This window comes from Zonotrichia leucophrys, chromosome 6 (assembly GCF_028769735.1).
Source record: "Zonotrichia leucophrys gambelii isolate GWCS_2022_RI chromosome 6, RI_Zleu_2.0, whole genome shotgun sequence".
Classification (NCBI taxonomy): Eukaryota; Metazoa; Chordata; class Aves; order Passeriformes; family Passerellidae; genus Zonotrichia; species Zonotrichia leucophrys.
In genome coordinates, this window is record NC_088176.1 from 11,943,871 (window position 1) to 11,958,559 (window position 14,689).

The window sequence follows — 14,689 nt, forward strand, 5'->3', positions numbered from 1 at the left end:
TTGCCTGAAATATGAGCAGAGCTCTGCTTGTCCTATTTTGAACATCCCTCAAGTCAATTCCTCTTGTGCCAAAATTAATTCAGCTGCTTCTCTCAGAAGCCTCTTCAGTTTGGCAGCATCCTTCTGATACTTTACCAATCTTGCTTTCATGTGAGGTTTGATCCAGCACCATGAAGGGAATTAAACTCTTCCTGTTGGCTTCTGTGAGTCTAATGATGCTGTAATGGCAGTCAAAATCAGATGCAGGTTGTACCCATTTGGACCAGGATTGGATTTAATATACAAACATTGCCCTCATCTGAATGATCATCATTGCTGATGACAGCAGAGTGATCTCTTACAGCTGAACACTGCAAGATGTGGTGTAAACTGAGGAGTGATTTTTGAAACATTCAGTCTGCCTCAATACTTTCTTGTTAAAATTCATTTCAGTTGAAGGAGGATGGAGTCAGTTTTGAGTGGATTTTTAAGATTTGTTTCTTGGTAGAGAAGAAGGACAGGGGAATTAAGTAATTTCATATTGGAAAGTAATTTTTTTAAAAGTGCTGTTTCCCCTTGATGCCTGTTGTTTTCCTTGCAACTGACATGATGATGTAGGACCTGAGAAATGATTGGCTTAGAAAAAACTCCACCTCACTTCGCCATCCAGCACTGGCCCTGAGGACTTCCACATTAAGCTGTACTCTTTGGGGTTGATAGGTTTTATTTCAGAACCACTTCAGATACAAATCATTCTCTAAAACCAGTTCAGTGAAATTGATGTAATTCCTGTATGCAAAATTGGTCAGGGAAACTTGGGGGATTTAAAATTCAAGAGTCTATTTTTTCTGTTGATTGTTTCTTTTTCCAATTCTCTTTTCTTGAGTGGAGATTTTCTTCTTCCACCAGCAAATGCTTATATTTTAGGGTCGTCATGAAACACCAACCATCTGCTGAGGAGAAGGACACAAGCATTGAGTTAAAATAGTTTAAAAGTCAGAAGGCATTCAGATTTAAGAGGCAGTAAGCTGAAAAATCTTTACCTCCAAGTGCAGCTGTATTATTTTTGTTTGCTTGCCTTGCACAACCTCTCTCAGACCTGGGTAGGCTATTTGAGAAGGCCACGAGGGAGGCAGGTTTCACAGAGAGCCTGTATGTTCTTGTTTCCATTTTACATTTGTCACTCTAAGGTTCTAATGCATCTAGGCTTAGATATTCTATTTTCTAATAACCTGACAACTGTTAAAAGGCAGAAACTGAGTCTTGTGGTTATTCTGCTTCACAAATAGTTCCATCACACGTGGAAAGTAAATGTAGGTGGATTGAGACAGACTGGAAACAGAAATATGAGTCCTCATTGTGCTCCTCACAGATGCTCCCTCTCCTTCATGTACACATGTAAATGTAAAGGGTGGATGCTGTCCCCTTGCTTTGTCTCCTCCCCTTGCAGGGAAGCTGCTCATCTGCTTCCAGAAGCTGGAAAGTGGTAGTGGAGAAGTGACCAGTCACTACTAACGCTGTTTCTTTTTCTCTTTCTGTAAGCTGTAGTTGTTGGATATGCTGGAGTTGAGATAGCCTTGACAGGTCTTTGACATGACCCAGGATATCAGTTAAGAACAAACAACACCCTGCTAATGCAGCACAGATACTGCATGTCTGCAAGAATCAGACACATCATATTCTGCTCACACACCCCCAAGGATGAACTTAAATGAAGTAATCAAACAAGCCTGGCAAGAGGCTCCAAGGTGGTTTGTAACCAAGCTGCAGGGCTCTCAGCTGTTCCAGTTCTGCAGCTCTCTGGTCAAGTTACTGCCACAAATCATGGGTGCAGATTCCACTTTTTACCTTTTTCTGCCTCTCATGGTCATTTACATGGCCATTTAGAGAAATACAGCAGGGTGGTTTTCTGCTTTTGGCTTATTGCTCTGAATGTGTGGGACAACTCAGAATCTTCTTAGCAGGAAGATGCTGGAAAGGCCTCAAGACAGTGTTTAGAAACTCAAGTTGGCAAATGCCAAAAACCTGAGGGGTGAAGTGGAGACTAAATCAGAATTTGAACTGTGGGCTTTAAAACCTCATCAATGCATGAGAAAAATATGGGAGGCTAAGTACTGTCTTATTCTGCCTGTGTGACACGACGAGCTGGATTCCTCATCCAGACACAGCTCTGTTCTGTGTCTGGTCTGTCCCCCTGGAGCTAGGAAACCAGCAAAGTCATCCAGCCAGGTGCCTCCATACTCCAGTGAGTTCCTCTTCCTGTGTTCCAGGGATGTCTGCTGGCTGGCTCGAGGCAGTTGTTTGCTATTCTCATTTGTTTTTAAGTACTGGGATCTTGCAAAGAGAAACAGATTTCACCCTGGTTACTGCTCCACCAAGAAGAAGATCTGTGCTCAGATAGGTTGCAGTAGTGATGTGGTTTTCTAAACTAGAGTGGACCCAGTTTGAGTCTTGAGAATATGACTAGATTAGGAGCTGGAAAGGAGTTTGTTTTTTGTGTACTCACAACAGATTTGGTGTGATATGGCTGAAAAGAGAGGCAGCATTAATCTTTTTACACTGTAGCTTAGAGGTGAAACAAGATCCACAAAAGAAATGTGGAGAAAGGAAAACTCTCGTATCTCCCCCTACCTGTTTTTTTTTCTTCCCCCTCACTTGTATGTTTGACTGTTAATTAGCTTGCAAATTATGATGGAAACTGGAATTGCTATGTCCTGCTTTAGTTGCCAGTGTGGTGGCTGCTCACAGATGAGAACTGGCAAATGCTAGAGCTGTTCAGTTTACTCCCTCCCAGCATACTGTAACTCTGCTTTGCTTCCAAGACTTAGGTACGTGCAATATTTGTCCATGAGACCCCTGGGTCATTTTGTCTTTTTCTCAGTTACATTTTCCCCACTGGTAATGGAAACACGAGCTGGGTAGAGGGGTGTCTGTGAGAGCACATCTGGTGCATGAGAAAGCCAGATGCCCCACACCTGTGTGCAGCCCACATCAGCCCCTCCTTGGGACTGCTCTGAGGCATCCTGCCCTGGCAGCAGCCACCCTGCAAGGACCTTTCCTGTCTGGGGCTCCCTGGGTCTCATATTTCTTCCAAGTCTCATCTCTGTTTCTCAGCTCAGTCTTCAAAATCCTGGAGTGAGAACAGCTCTGGAGTGGGTTTGAAAATAGCTCTTCCTTGGCCCTGCACCGAGCTGAGGTACCTCAGAGACCATAGTGCTGAAAGGTGACCTCATTGCATGGCACCAGTGATGGACTTACCACTGGCTTGGGGCTGAGGGTCTGACTTCATCTCTGTGGGAATTTCCCAGGTCTCACAGTGATTTTGGGGGCCTTTTGGATGTTAGTGAGCTGGGCAAGAAGCCTGTGCTGAATCCAGAGTCAGATGTGATCCAAGCCAAGTGAAGGCACAGGTGATGTGTGCATGGGCTTACACTCTCTGTTTATTCCTGGAGCATTCCACCCTTCCTGTTGCCACACTGGCCCTTGTGTAGGGCAGAAATTGAGGACGCTAGGGCCCCTTATCCTGGGGAAACCCCAGTTTCCAGTGTCTTACAGGATGGAGGAAGATACATAAAATCAACCAAACTGCATCAGGAAGCTGAACAGCTTTGCTGCTTTAGTCTTGTGGGTACCAAAATTGCTGTCCCCAGGCTGATATCACTTCAAATCTGGATCTGGGCCAGCACCAATTTGTGCTCATCAGCACACATTTGACATTAAAAGGTTATGCAAACAGTGAGTTGGTGCAGTGGCTGTACTCTGGTAATTTAGGGCACAGATGAATGTTGACTTTGCTGCAGTTTAAGTTGTTTTAATGCAAACCCTGCCAGGTAAATGAAGCAGCTGAAATTGCTGCAAGCCTTGCAGGAGTCGAATTGACTTTGCATGGAAGTGGAGCAGGGAGCATTCACATGCTGAGCTGTGCTGGTGGAAAGCTTCCAGCTCACAGGTGGTGATAGCATCTGAATACAGGGAGAAGGTGTACATTTTCCAGCTCAGACCTGATTCATAGGAGGACAAACATCCAACACTTAAACAAGAGTCTTTGAAGAAGCTGACATTTTCCAGGATAAAGGGGGATATCACGATGGTATCTGCACACAAACTGCACCATAGTGTTGTCTTTTGCATTCACAGAACTCTCTTAATAGCTGGTGTTTACTGTAATGACTTATTAGAGGTTAACAACACCCTCTCTAATGTGTGCAGGGATATTTCTGGTTTCTGCTTTTCAGTCTTCCCTTTGCCAATTGCTCTTGTGTTTGTCTATGTTCTAATCATGGTCTCATCACACGACCAGTTTCAGACATTTGACTTCCACTCCATCTCATCTGGCTGTAGACAACAAGGTGTTAACCTCTGAAAAAACAATTGAAAAATAGGTCACATGAGAATAACCTGAATTTGTTACCTCTGGGGTTTGTGCTGGCTAGAGCTGGATATTTTCCAGTGAAAACAAGACAGTCAGTGATAAGGTCATGCCCAGTGACGTTAGAATGGCTGTGTTTTGTAGTAGGAAGTCATCTCTCCTCATTGCTTGTGTAGACAGTCAAGGGAGAGCAATGACTTCAGTTTACAATAAATTTTCTGCTCTCTGGCAGGTAAAGAAGAAGTTTCCCAGAGCTGGGATTAAACGACAATAATTAGCAGCTGATAAAATGCCCCTCGCACCCTGTAGGCACACAGTGTGTGGGGATTGGGAGTGGGGCTGTGGCACAGCCCCATCCCCAGTGGGCACAGCTGTGAGCAGCAGGTGAGCAGCACTGACAGCAACGAGCCAGGGAGTGCCCAGGGGCACTGAGCAACCACCACAGGGAGCAGAGGGCACAGGGGCAGTGCATCAACACGAGGGTATAAAAGGTTGGGCTAAAGAACAAGGAGGGCAGACACTTGAAGCCTTCTGAAATGGTAGGATGTCACTCTTTGTGGGTTGAAGCTTTCTGAAATTGTATGGTGATACTCTGTGTACTGTGGCTGTCTCAATGTGACATAGGCTGGAAGAGCACCCTGCACCTTCTTTCATAAGCCATGAATATTAAGAGCTACTTATCAAGCTCAGTTCCTGATTAATATTCTACAGTCTGTCAAGTCAACTTCTTGTTTCTCTGAAGAAGGATTTATTTAAAAATATAATAATACATCAAAAAAAGACTGGACTTGGGAAATTAAAATGTGAACATTCTTAGTGACTGGAGCACTCAATGATTGTGCAGTGAGTTGTTTGTAATTTCTACTTCAATTTTCATTCATTGTTAAGGACCTTTTGTTAAAGATTTTTAAGGTGAAACATTTGAATAGCATTTGCATTTTTACTCCTTTATGGTTATAAACATGGCAGATACATAAAGCAGGTCTCTTTGCCTTTAGTAATTAATTACTGTAGTAATTTGGAATCTCAATTACAGTTTAGTTGTGTGTAGGAAAACACTGTGCTTACATGAAAGAGCTTGCTCCCAGGCATGTAAGGTACTTTGATTTTATCTTTTTATCAAGACAGAAAGTGCCAAGGAGCCAGGTCTCTCTCGTGGGCAGGACCAGCTGCAGGCTGGAGTGGTGCCTTGTGTGGCTCAGTTTTGGGGAGTTGCTGGATGCCACAGAAAGCCTTCCCTTGATTCTGGAGAAGGCTGTGAGAGCAGTGCTGGCTCTGCTGTGTGTTCAAGCCTTGGGTGACTCTCCCTATTTATCTGATATTTCCTGCTGCCTCCTTGTCCCCTTGCATTTGCATGGCCCTGGGCTCCCCCAGGACTGCTTTTCTCCCTCTCTCTTGGGACATTGTTGATCACTTTCACAGCAACCCATTTTAAGATCTGAGGAAAAAAAAATATGGTGAGGTAAGGTGATGTGATGTTTGCTGCTCATGAAAAGGTTATGCATCTGACCAAGGCAGCAGAAGCAAATAACTTCCAAACTCAGATCTCTAAGGAAGAGAAATGTGATATCTAAGGCTTCTGAAACCTCTAGACCTTGCATTTATAACATGGCATTTTACAAATCTTTTTCAAACCCCATTATTTTAAATGGTGGCTTTTGGGAAGCAATTTGCTTTGGGCAAACAAGCAAAAAAGATCAATAGCTGATTTAGGTTTTGCACCTGTCTCCCACCAAGCAGATTTTAAGCCCACTGGTTTTTCACTTTACATAGCACCAGGTTATGATTAAAGGCTTTTCTTGCTTCTGCTATAATCTTTCCTTGAAATAGAAGTCAGTGTATCTGCATGCTGCCCTATCCATCACTTACTGGGCTTGAGGAGACTTTAGACTCAAAAAGATTTAATTGCTGTCCTAAATGTGCAGCAAAATCCTGGCTTGACTGAAGTCAGTGGCAGCTTCATTCCCACAGAGCCTGAATTTCAGATCTGGGCAATGTCTGTACCATGCAGTGGATGTTGCTCCTGCACCTTTCCCTGCACCAAATAAATCCAACCTCTTGCCCAGAATATCCCTGTGCACCCAACTCTGCCCCTCCTTGTGTCATGGAGGCGTTGTGCCACTTACTGCACCACCAAACTGAATCTTAAAGCAGGATTGACTTCTGCTTGGATTAGGTTTTGAACAAGCAGACTTGTAGGCTGTTAAAAATTTCAGGAACTCACAGTTTCTGTGGGTTCTCAAGAGCAGCACAGAGAAGCCTGAAGTGCCATGAAATTCAAAGTGCCTGGATGTCTGTGGCATATGTGTTTTGTTTCTAGTTTCTGAAGAAAAGATGCATAATGAACGAAAAATTATAATCTTTATTTACATGTGCAATATGTTTCTCCTCCTGTCTCATTCCCTTTGTGAGAACTCAGGGCCAGAATTACAGTATCTGAAGTTGCTTTTGGAGCCTATTCAGCTCCCATCTGTCAAGATCTGTTTTTAATCCAATGGGTTTTCCATCTGAAAGTAGCTGTTGGATAGAAGATGAGTAGAAATATTTGTGTGTGAATTAGCTCAGAGTGAAGCTACAAACTTTTTTTTTTCCCACAACAAACACATGGAAAAATATTCTTCAGTGTAGTGTGGCCGGCCTGAAAATTGGCAACAGCAGCTTCCTTCCCAGGCTCTGACTCCTCTGCCTTGACTGTGTGGGTAAAATCTTTAAAGGGGACCCGAAATCTTCATTTCACACAGACTTTTCTCCCCTCCATGCAGCAGAGCAGGGCTGATGTCACCCTTTTGTATATGGGCATTGCAGGAAGGAGGTTGGGTGGTTTGGTTTTCCAAGAGAATTGTGAGATGCAGCAGAGTAACCTGGGTTTGCTGAGAGTCAGGCTCCTCCCTTTGTCAGCCCTGATGGTCTGTGCCCTGGTGGGAAGAGCAGATATGTTTGGTACAATCATGAGAAAGGCCCCAGATCTCCTTAACAGCCTGTGCTCAGCATCTCCAGTTGTTGAGTGCCATGAAACTGGGCTGCAGGAGATGGGAGGCACAATGCCTTGGGGACTGAATGTGGTTGTAACAGGCAGAGAGGGAAGTATGGCTGCAGGATCTCTGTGGTTTCTGGGAGGATCCCTCTCCTACTGGGAAAGAGGAAGAAAAAAACATCCACTGGTGGTCCTTGGAAAAATGTTGTCAAGGCCAATATTCAACACCCCTGCAGGGATTTTCATGCAATAATTTTTATTGGTAAAAATACAGAAGCAATTGAATCAGTAGCTTGGAAGATGGACTGGTGTCCTGGGGGAGGTGGAGAAGGAGGTGATGCTTATCCATCCTAATTGCTGGCGACTGAGAGCTTCACTTCTGGTTCCATGGCTGAAGGGACATCTCCTGCTGCAGCGCTGTGGCTGAGGGAGGAGGAATGCTTGCCTGTTTCCTCTGCCAGATCGTTATCCCAGTCCATATGTGAAACCTGGGAACTGCTTTAAAGGCCCAGGAGCTCTCCTAGCTGTGATTTTCATTATATTGATGTCCATGGTTGCCCTTAATAACTCCATCCTGTGTTTGTTGAAGTCTTCTTGTGGATCTGTCATCAAGGCAGCAGGACCAGCATTGGCCTGAGGGCAAGTGTATGAGAGCAGAACCTAGCGTATTTGTAACTTTAAAAAAAAAAATCTTGGAGGTACCAGGGTCAAAAGGCAACGTTTTCATGGTTTGTGTGTGTGTGTTTATATGTGTATGGACAAGTTTGCACGTGTGTGTGTGTGCGTGCAAATCATTTTTATCACAGCTTCTGGCTAAACAGTGTTTCTGTAAGAGAATTGTTTTGGGGATGGACTAGGGCTGGGCAAGGGAAATCCTGGGCTTGTTCCAGGTTTCTCTTGCTGTTTCCATCAATGCAAGGAAGCAGTGTTGCTCTCGCTGTCCAGCTTTACATCCCCTGATGTGACTCAGCAAGAGCTGTGTGATGTGGTAGGGTTTGGTTTCTGTCACACACGTATGGGTGTGAGTGAGCAATGGCTGTAATTCCACAATGCTGTTTCATGGCTGTAATTCCACAGCACCTGGGGAGCTGCCTTTCCTTTGGATTTCCTGTGGAACCAGAGCCACTCCTTGCTTGGGAAGGGCGGCAGCCACAGCTCCACACACAAACCTGGAGCGTGGGGCTAGAGATCAGCACCCCCTGAGGAGCTGCTGCTGCAGGGGTGGAATAGCTCACCCAGCCATGCCTGTAGCTGGCCCTGGGACCCTCCAAAGAGGACACAAGGCAGGGGGTGCTACCACAGACCAGAAAATGTGGCGTCCCTCAATTAGAGCTTTTATCCCAGGCAGAGCCAAGTTGGAGGGAGTTGCTGATGGGGATGTGTGGGAGAGCACTGAGTGCTCCCCCAAGACCTGTGTTGGAGGCTGCAACAGGCTTTAATTTAGGCTAATCCTGCTCCCAGGGCTATATTCCTCACTGGGAGTGGGAACAGCCAGTGAGAGCTGAAATTAACCTCTGTTGGCTGTTCTGCCTTGCATGTGTCCTGTGCTTCCTGGCCCAGGCTGATTTGTGTTTTCTTTTCCCTGAACAGGTCTATATCATCAATGTAACATGGTCTGACCTGACTTCCCAGATCATCTACAGGAGATACAGCAAGTTCTTTGACCTGCAGGTAAGTCTGTCCTGTCTAACATAAAATATTATTTCTACTCATGCTTCTAGTCATGTTTCCAGCTGGGTTAATAGTGCCTTTAAATAAGGCTTTGTGCTTGTTTGGTCTGTTACATGTCATGATCTTGAAACTTTTCAGACTCTGCCCTTGTAGGGTATAAGATAAGTGGGTGGTATGCTCACAGTGAGTAACTTGCAGTGTAAAGACATTTAAAGCTGACATTTTCATGAATGGTTCCTATTAAAGAGGAGATCTAATTTTAAATACTTCAGATGCACTTAAAACAGAGAGAGCACTACATTTTGGGCCCCCAGAAACTACTTACCCAAGTAACTGAAAACAACAGAGCTTTTGCACACTCCCACAGCAGTTCAGTAACAGAGATTGCAGTGGAAACTTTCCAGTCTCTCTTCCTAAGCATCTCCCCAGCCAGCCAGTGTCCTGGCTCCTGCTGTTTTGTACAGCTCCTTCCCTCTATTCTGTGCCTGCATGTTTAGATTTCATCAAAAGCTTTCTTGCTGGATAGCTGCTGACCAGGGTTTGAAACCAGGAATCAGCTGATTCATTTCTGGTAGTGCTCCCAGGTGCCTGCATGGGTCGGGGGAACTTTGGGGCTGGTGTTCTGTTTGGCAATAATCCAGATCCGCTGATATTTTTGTATCATTGTAGCTTTGTAGGCGGCAATACTAATTGCCTGGGGTAAAAGTAAAAGCTGTGGTTTGGGACACTCTTGAACTTTGGGGGAAAGGTTGATTTTTGGACTGGAGCTTGTGTTTGGAGCTGGGCTGAGTTTACAATACCAAGTGAGTCCTTATGGTCAGCATTGAGGATGTAGCTGACTGTGCTATGTCCTGAAAAGTAACACTGAGCCTTTTTTGTATGATAAATTAGGGAAAAAAGGGTTCTTGTCTGAGGTATCTTAAAGAGCTGTAGTTTCATCTTTGCTCCTCTTTGTTTCATTTCTGGTATTTGGAAACCTGAAGTCTCTAGTCTGTTTTGTAAGCTGTATCAGTTATTATGGCCTCCTGGCCTTTTGGGTGAAATGTGACCATTTCTACAGCCAGTCCTAATTTCTTTTTGCTGTGTGGCAGGAAGACAAGAGAGGGATGTTCTTAAGCTTTCTCTTGTGCCCATCTCCATTTCTAACTGGGCTGAAGTGCCAGGCCTGCCAGTCCCACTGCTGCAATTGTATGTCAGCATCTTCTCTGTGTCTGCTGTACCTGCTCAAGATACCTGCTCCATAGTCACAAACATTTCTTGTCAGCTTGCAAATTGTGGCCAAAACTGTTTCTTTCTTTTTCTCTCTTCTTTCTCTTTTCACTCCAGTTCTGTTTTCATGTATATGTTGTTCTGGGTCTCCCGGCCTTTCCTGGTAGGTTTGAAAAGTTCCCATCAAGTGTGGAGTTATCAATGGGGTTAGTGTGTTGGACAGGAAATGATGTCTCAATCAGGGAGTGAGTCCTGAAAGGTCCCATTGATAAGTGCAAGGGGGCCTAGCCAGTGGAAAACTCCTGCTTGCATGACGCTTCTCCCCCCACGAGAAAATACGACAAGAAAGTAACAAAATTCCCTTCTTTAACCCTTTTCCCTCCCAGGGATCTCTGTCAGGGCCGACGCTGCATAAGCAGTGTCAGCCCCTTACAGCAGCCTCTTTAGCTCTTGCAGAGTGAGGTGCAGAGTTACAGAAATTGAGGTTACTTGGGATTTGCACAGTCCTGCCTGTCTCTGTACTGTGTCACTGTGTCCATCTGTGCCTCAGTTTCCCAGCTGTGAGATGGGGACAAGGCCCTATGTGCTCAGGCTGTCATATAGTGCTTTTAGACTCCCAAAGGTGATAGGTGGATTTTTTTATTTATCCCCTCCTAGTACTCTTTCTGGAGTTTTGATTATGCCTGAGCATCTCTTAGGTGAGGCAAAGGAAACCGCTTTGGATCTTGAATAGAAATTTGTGTTTCCAGCTCTAATGAGTCCTACAAAGAGAATTGGAAAAGTAAATGAACACTAAGGGGGACTTTGGGTAATCCTTGCATTTTGGGAAATCTATGGCTTGATGTGCAGAGATTCTTGCTCAAAGAGAAATTAGCTCCAGATCTTGGGATGACTTGTGCTTTCCAGATTTTTGCTGGAAGCTTGAACTTCTAACCCAGCACTGGTTGAACGTGGGGTTTGCAATCTCATACCACGCATGGTAAGGTGGTCTCAGCATAATCAATCTTCTTTGATAATATCCCTGCTTATCCCCATGTGGCACTTCTGGAGAGAACCAAGCAAATTCTCAGGGAGTGATGCTCAGCCAACTCACGGGCACCACTCATGTCCAAAACAGCTGGAGCCCACAGGACTCTGCCAACTTCACTCACCCTGCTGTGTCACCAACAGAGCTGCACTTCAGGGCTTCTGAAGGCTGCACGTGTCTGCTTTGCTCTTGACTGGAAGTGGAGGAACAAGGGCTGACTTGTAATGACTTAATCAGGGCTGCAGTGGCTGCCATTGACAGTGACACTGGATCCCCCCCATGGGGAAACCCGGGGGCTGCCCAGGAGCAAGGAGGGAGGAATACAGATAATTAATGTCACTACTCCATTTTCATGTTTCTTTAAAAAAGAGCCCACCCTTCCCCAAACAGCTGTCTCTGTGGGAAGTGGCTCAGTGGTTTTGAGAGCTGCAGCATTAGTAGAAGCTGCATTTTTTAAAACACTTCTTTGCAAATTCTGTTAGGCACTGCAGGCGATAAGAGGCTGCTCTGTCCCAAGGATTCAAATCCAAGGAGAGTTTGGCTGTGCTATTTCAGCAGTGCATATGCTTGAATTGGGAGTCAGGTTGTTTTTCAGTTTAGTAATAGGGCAGTAAGGATGATCATACCAGAGGATTTTTTTTCCCCATAAAGGTGTTAGAAGTACAGCAAATGGAACCTAAAGCAGCAAACCAAGTGTCAGCCCTGTGCTGCTTCAGTGAGGGCTGGATATCTGTAAACACAGATTTTAAATTAAATTAGGGTATTGCTGCATCATTTAATTGTGCAACCAATCACATCTGCTCCTGAGCATGGGTCAAATGATGGCAGCAGAATACATGTGAATGCCAGTGTTTCAGTAAATAGGATTGAAAAGATTGAATTAACTCTGCAGAGATGAAAGCACTACTATAAATTGCTTGTCAAATCCAATTATCTGTTGTCTTTCACCCTGGGGAGACATTTGCACCTGAGCACCATGTGGGGTCAAAGCTATCTCCTACTGTAATATTTTGAATGCAGTTTCCTTGCCCTTGCCTGCAGTGCAGAATGGAGGAGCATGAGGAAAGTGGTGTGAACAAAAGCTGTCAGTAGTGCTGACCCTTGTGACAGGCTGGTGGTGTCTCACTGGGACTCGTTCCCTGGATGCTGTTTGAGGTCTTCCATCATCATTGATGGATTTGCTGGTGATGGCTGCAGGATTCTGTCCTGAGAGGATAGTTCAGTAATGCTGCTGTTGTCCCCAAAGGAGCTGAGAAAGGACAGCAGGGATCCTTTACTGGGATAGCAGGGATAACTGCTGGCATTTCCACTGTGCCGTAAAAGACATCTGCAGATGTAAGGCCTGTGTTTTTCTTGCTGGAAAGTGCTTTCAGAGGCTGTTTGTCAGCAGAATGGGGATTTGCAGTTGAATGCCTGCAGTTAGAGCATGAGCAGGACCCTCAGCAGAGGGACCAGACCCTCTGCTCTGTGAGGATGGCTGGGTCTGTGTGCAGAGCTGGGGGAGGATCCTTTCTCACAGCAGGTGTAGTGCAGCTTTCTCCAAGGTGGAACACAGCAGCTGGATTTAGCAGCATGCCACCATCCCAAGTTGTGTGCCTGGCTGTGCAGGAGCGGAGCAGCATCGCCGGAGCCGCGGCAGGAATGATGGGCAGGCAGATCTCAGCCTCCCCACACAATGACACACACAGGAGGTTTGGCTGCAAGGAGATGTCTGAAATGTCACAATATTGAAAAGGCAAATAAACAAGGCTCTGTTCAAGCACTGGCTCTGTGTATCAGCAAAATATTATCTGCCCAACGTGGTTTGCTGATCTAAGCAGGATTTCTTCAAAGTAGCACAGAAAGAGGAACTCACTAGCAGCCAATTAGAGCATTAAAAAAGTAAAGACTATCAAGAATTTTATTAGGAAGAGTAAAGACCTGTAAGTTGTTTTCATTCAGATGATAAAACATCAAGAGCTTCATTTGTTATTTCTGGGGTCGTCCTGATTGTTTATAGTGCTATAATGGAGTAACGGAGCACTGGAGATGGTATTAAACAAAAATGGTAATATAAAAAAACTAGTAATTGCAGTTTGTATCTCTGCTTTTCTTAGACTGGAGTTCATGTAAACGCTGCTGCTATTGATTGTTCTCCTGTTACACTATTCAGTAACAACATTCCTTTCTCCATTATCCCAAGCTGTACCAAATAGGGTAGTGTCCATTCTCATTCCCAGTTTGATTGTAACTGTGCCATGTGCCTGGATTTCACTGGGTCACTATGATTTGAAACAGGACCTGGTGGCTTTGGCATGCAGGCTTTCTGGGACAGAGCAAAGAGGGAATTCTGTGATTCTGATGGAATTGTGTATATTCACTCCAGTAGTTAGTCTGGATTAATTGCCCAAGTGGAGACCTACAGCCCTAATTTTGGTGGTCCAGTGCAGTCTAACTCAGTAATGATTGTTTTTGTAGGGCCTCTGGTATTTCATGTTGTTTGTGCTTTTAGCTCTGCAGGAGCAGTGAATGGACAAGTTCAAGCATGCACTAAGTTTGGCAGTGGTGAGGAGTGTAGGTAAGAATGCAATGGGGCAAGTGTTCTCCTGTGTTTGCAAATGCTGACTCCTAACCCCAACCCACCAGGCCTCTAGCAGGGTGAGCAGTCTCCCAGTGGTCTTCCCAGCCATCCAGAGCAGCAGGGTCACTCTGCAGTGGGTGATTGTCTCTTCTGCAGGTGTCACCCTGTGCAGAGCTCCTGCTGGCACTGTGGGAAGGGCAGGGCAGGGAGGAAGGAGGGCTGCTGCTGCTGTGGCTCCATGCGAGATGCAGCTTGCCCCTCTCCAGCGTGGGAGGTTTGTGCTGAAAGGATTCCCAGCCTCTGACAAGCTCAGGGAGTGTTTGTTGGGCTGTGTGTGTGCATCTGAGGGTGCCCAAGGAAAAGGGCAGGAAAGCAGGTGTGGTTGAATGGGACAGGGGTGGAACAGCATGGCAGGTGTTGCTGCATCAGGCTGTGGTGCAAGTGCACAGTGAAATTGGGGTTTGTCCTGCTGGGCTCTGCATGTGCCTCCCTCTGCTCTGGGCTGTGCTGGCCTTGGCCAGCATGGTCTGGGTTGCAAGAATCACATTTCCCCTGTTCCCATTCCCTTGGTGTTCAGCATCCTGGCCCTGCTGTAGATGCTGAGAGCTGCTGTGAAATCCTTCTCCAGACCAGGGGCCTGGCTCCATATCTGACCCGTCAGGTTCAGACCCATTGCTTGGCTTCAGAGACATCCTTGATAATCTTGGAAATGTGGGGATGGAGTTACTGCAACAACAGTTGGGTTTCATTTATAAACAGCTTCCTTAAGAGCATTATTGAAACTGAAACAAGACTGGGAAAATTCAGAGGAAATCTGAACATGGGTCTGTCAACACGTCTGTTCCCAAAGGTCAGTACTGGCTCCTTGGGGAGAAATGGCACATCCTTTCTTCTGAGTAA

The 14,689-nt window shown here is 45.5% G+C and overlaps 1 protein-coding gene across 4 annotated transcripts in view; it reads left to right on the forward strand.

The window, feature by feature from the left end:
• The window catches only part of SH3PXD2A (SH3 and PX domains 2A), a 241,674-nt gene that overhangs the window by 31,685 nt on the left and 195,300 nt on the right, over window positions 1-14,689 (forward strand). For all 4 annotated transcript variants that reach the window (XM_064717417.1, XM_064717415.1, XM_064717418.1 and 1 more), the window contains exon 2: window positions 8,913-8,993. In XM_064717417.1, the coding sequence (XP_064573487.1) occupies window positions 8,913-8,993 (81 nt within the window). The remainder of the gene's footprint in view (window positions 1-8,912; window positions 8,994-14,689) is intronic.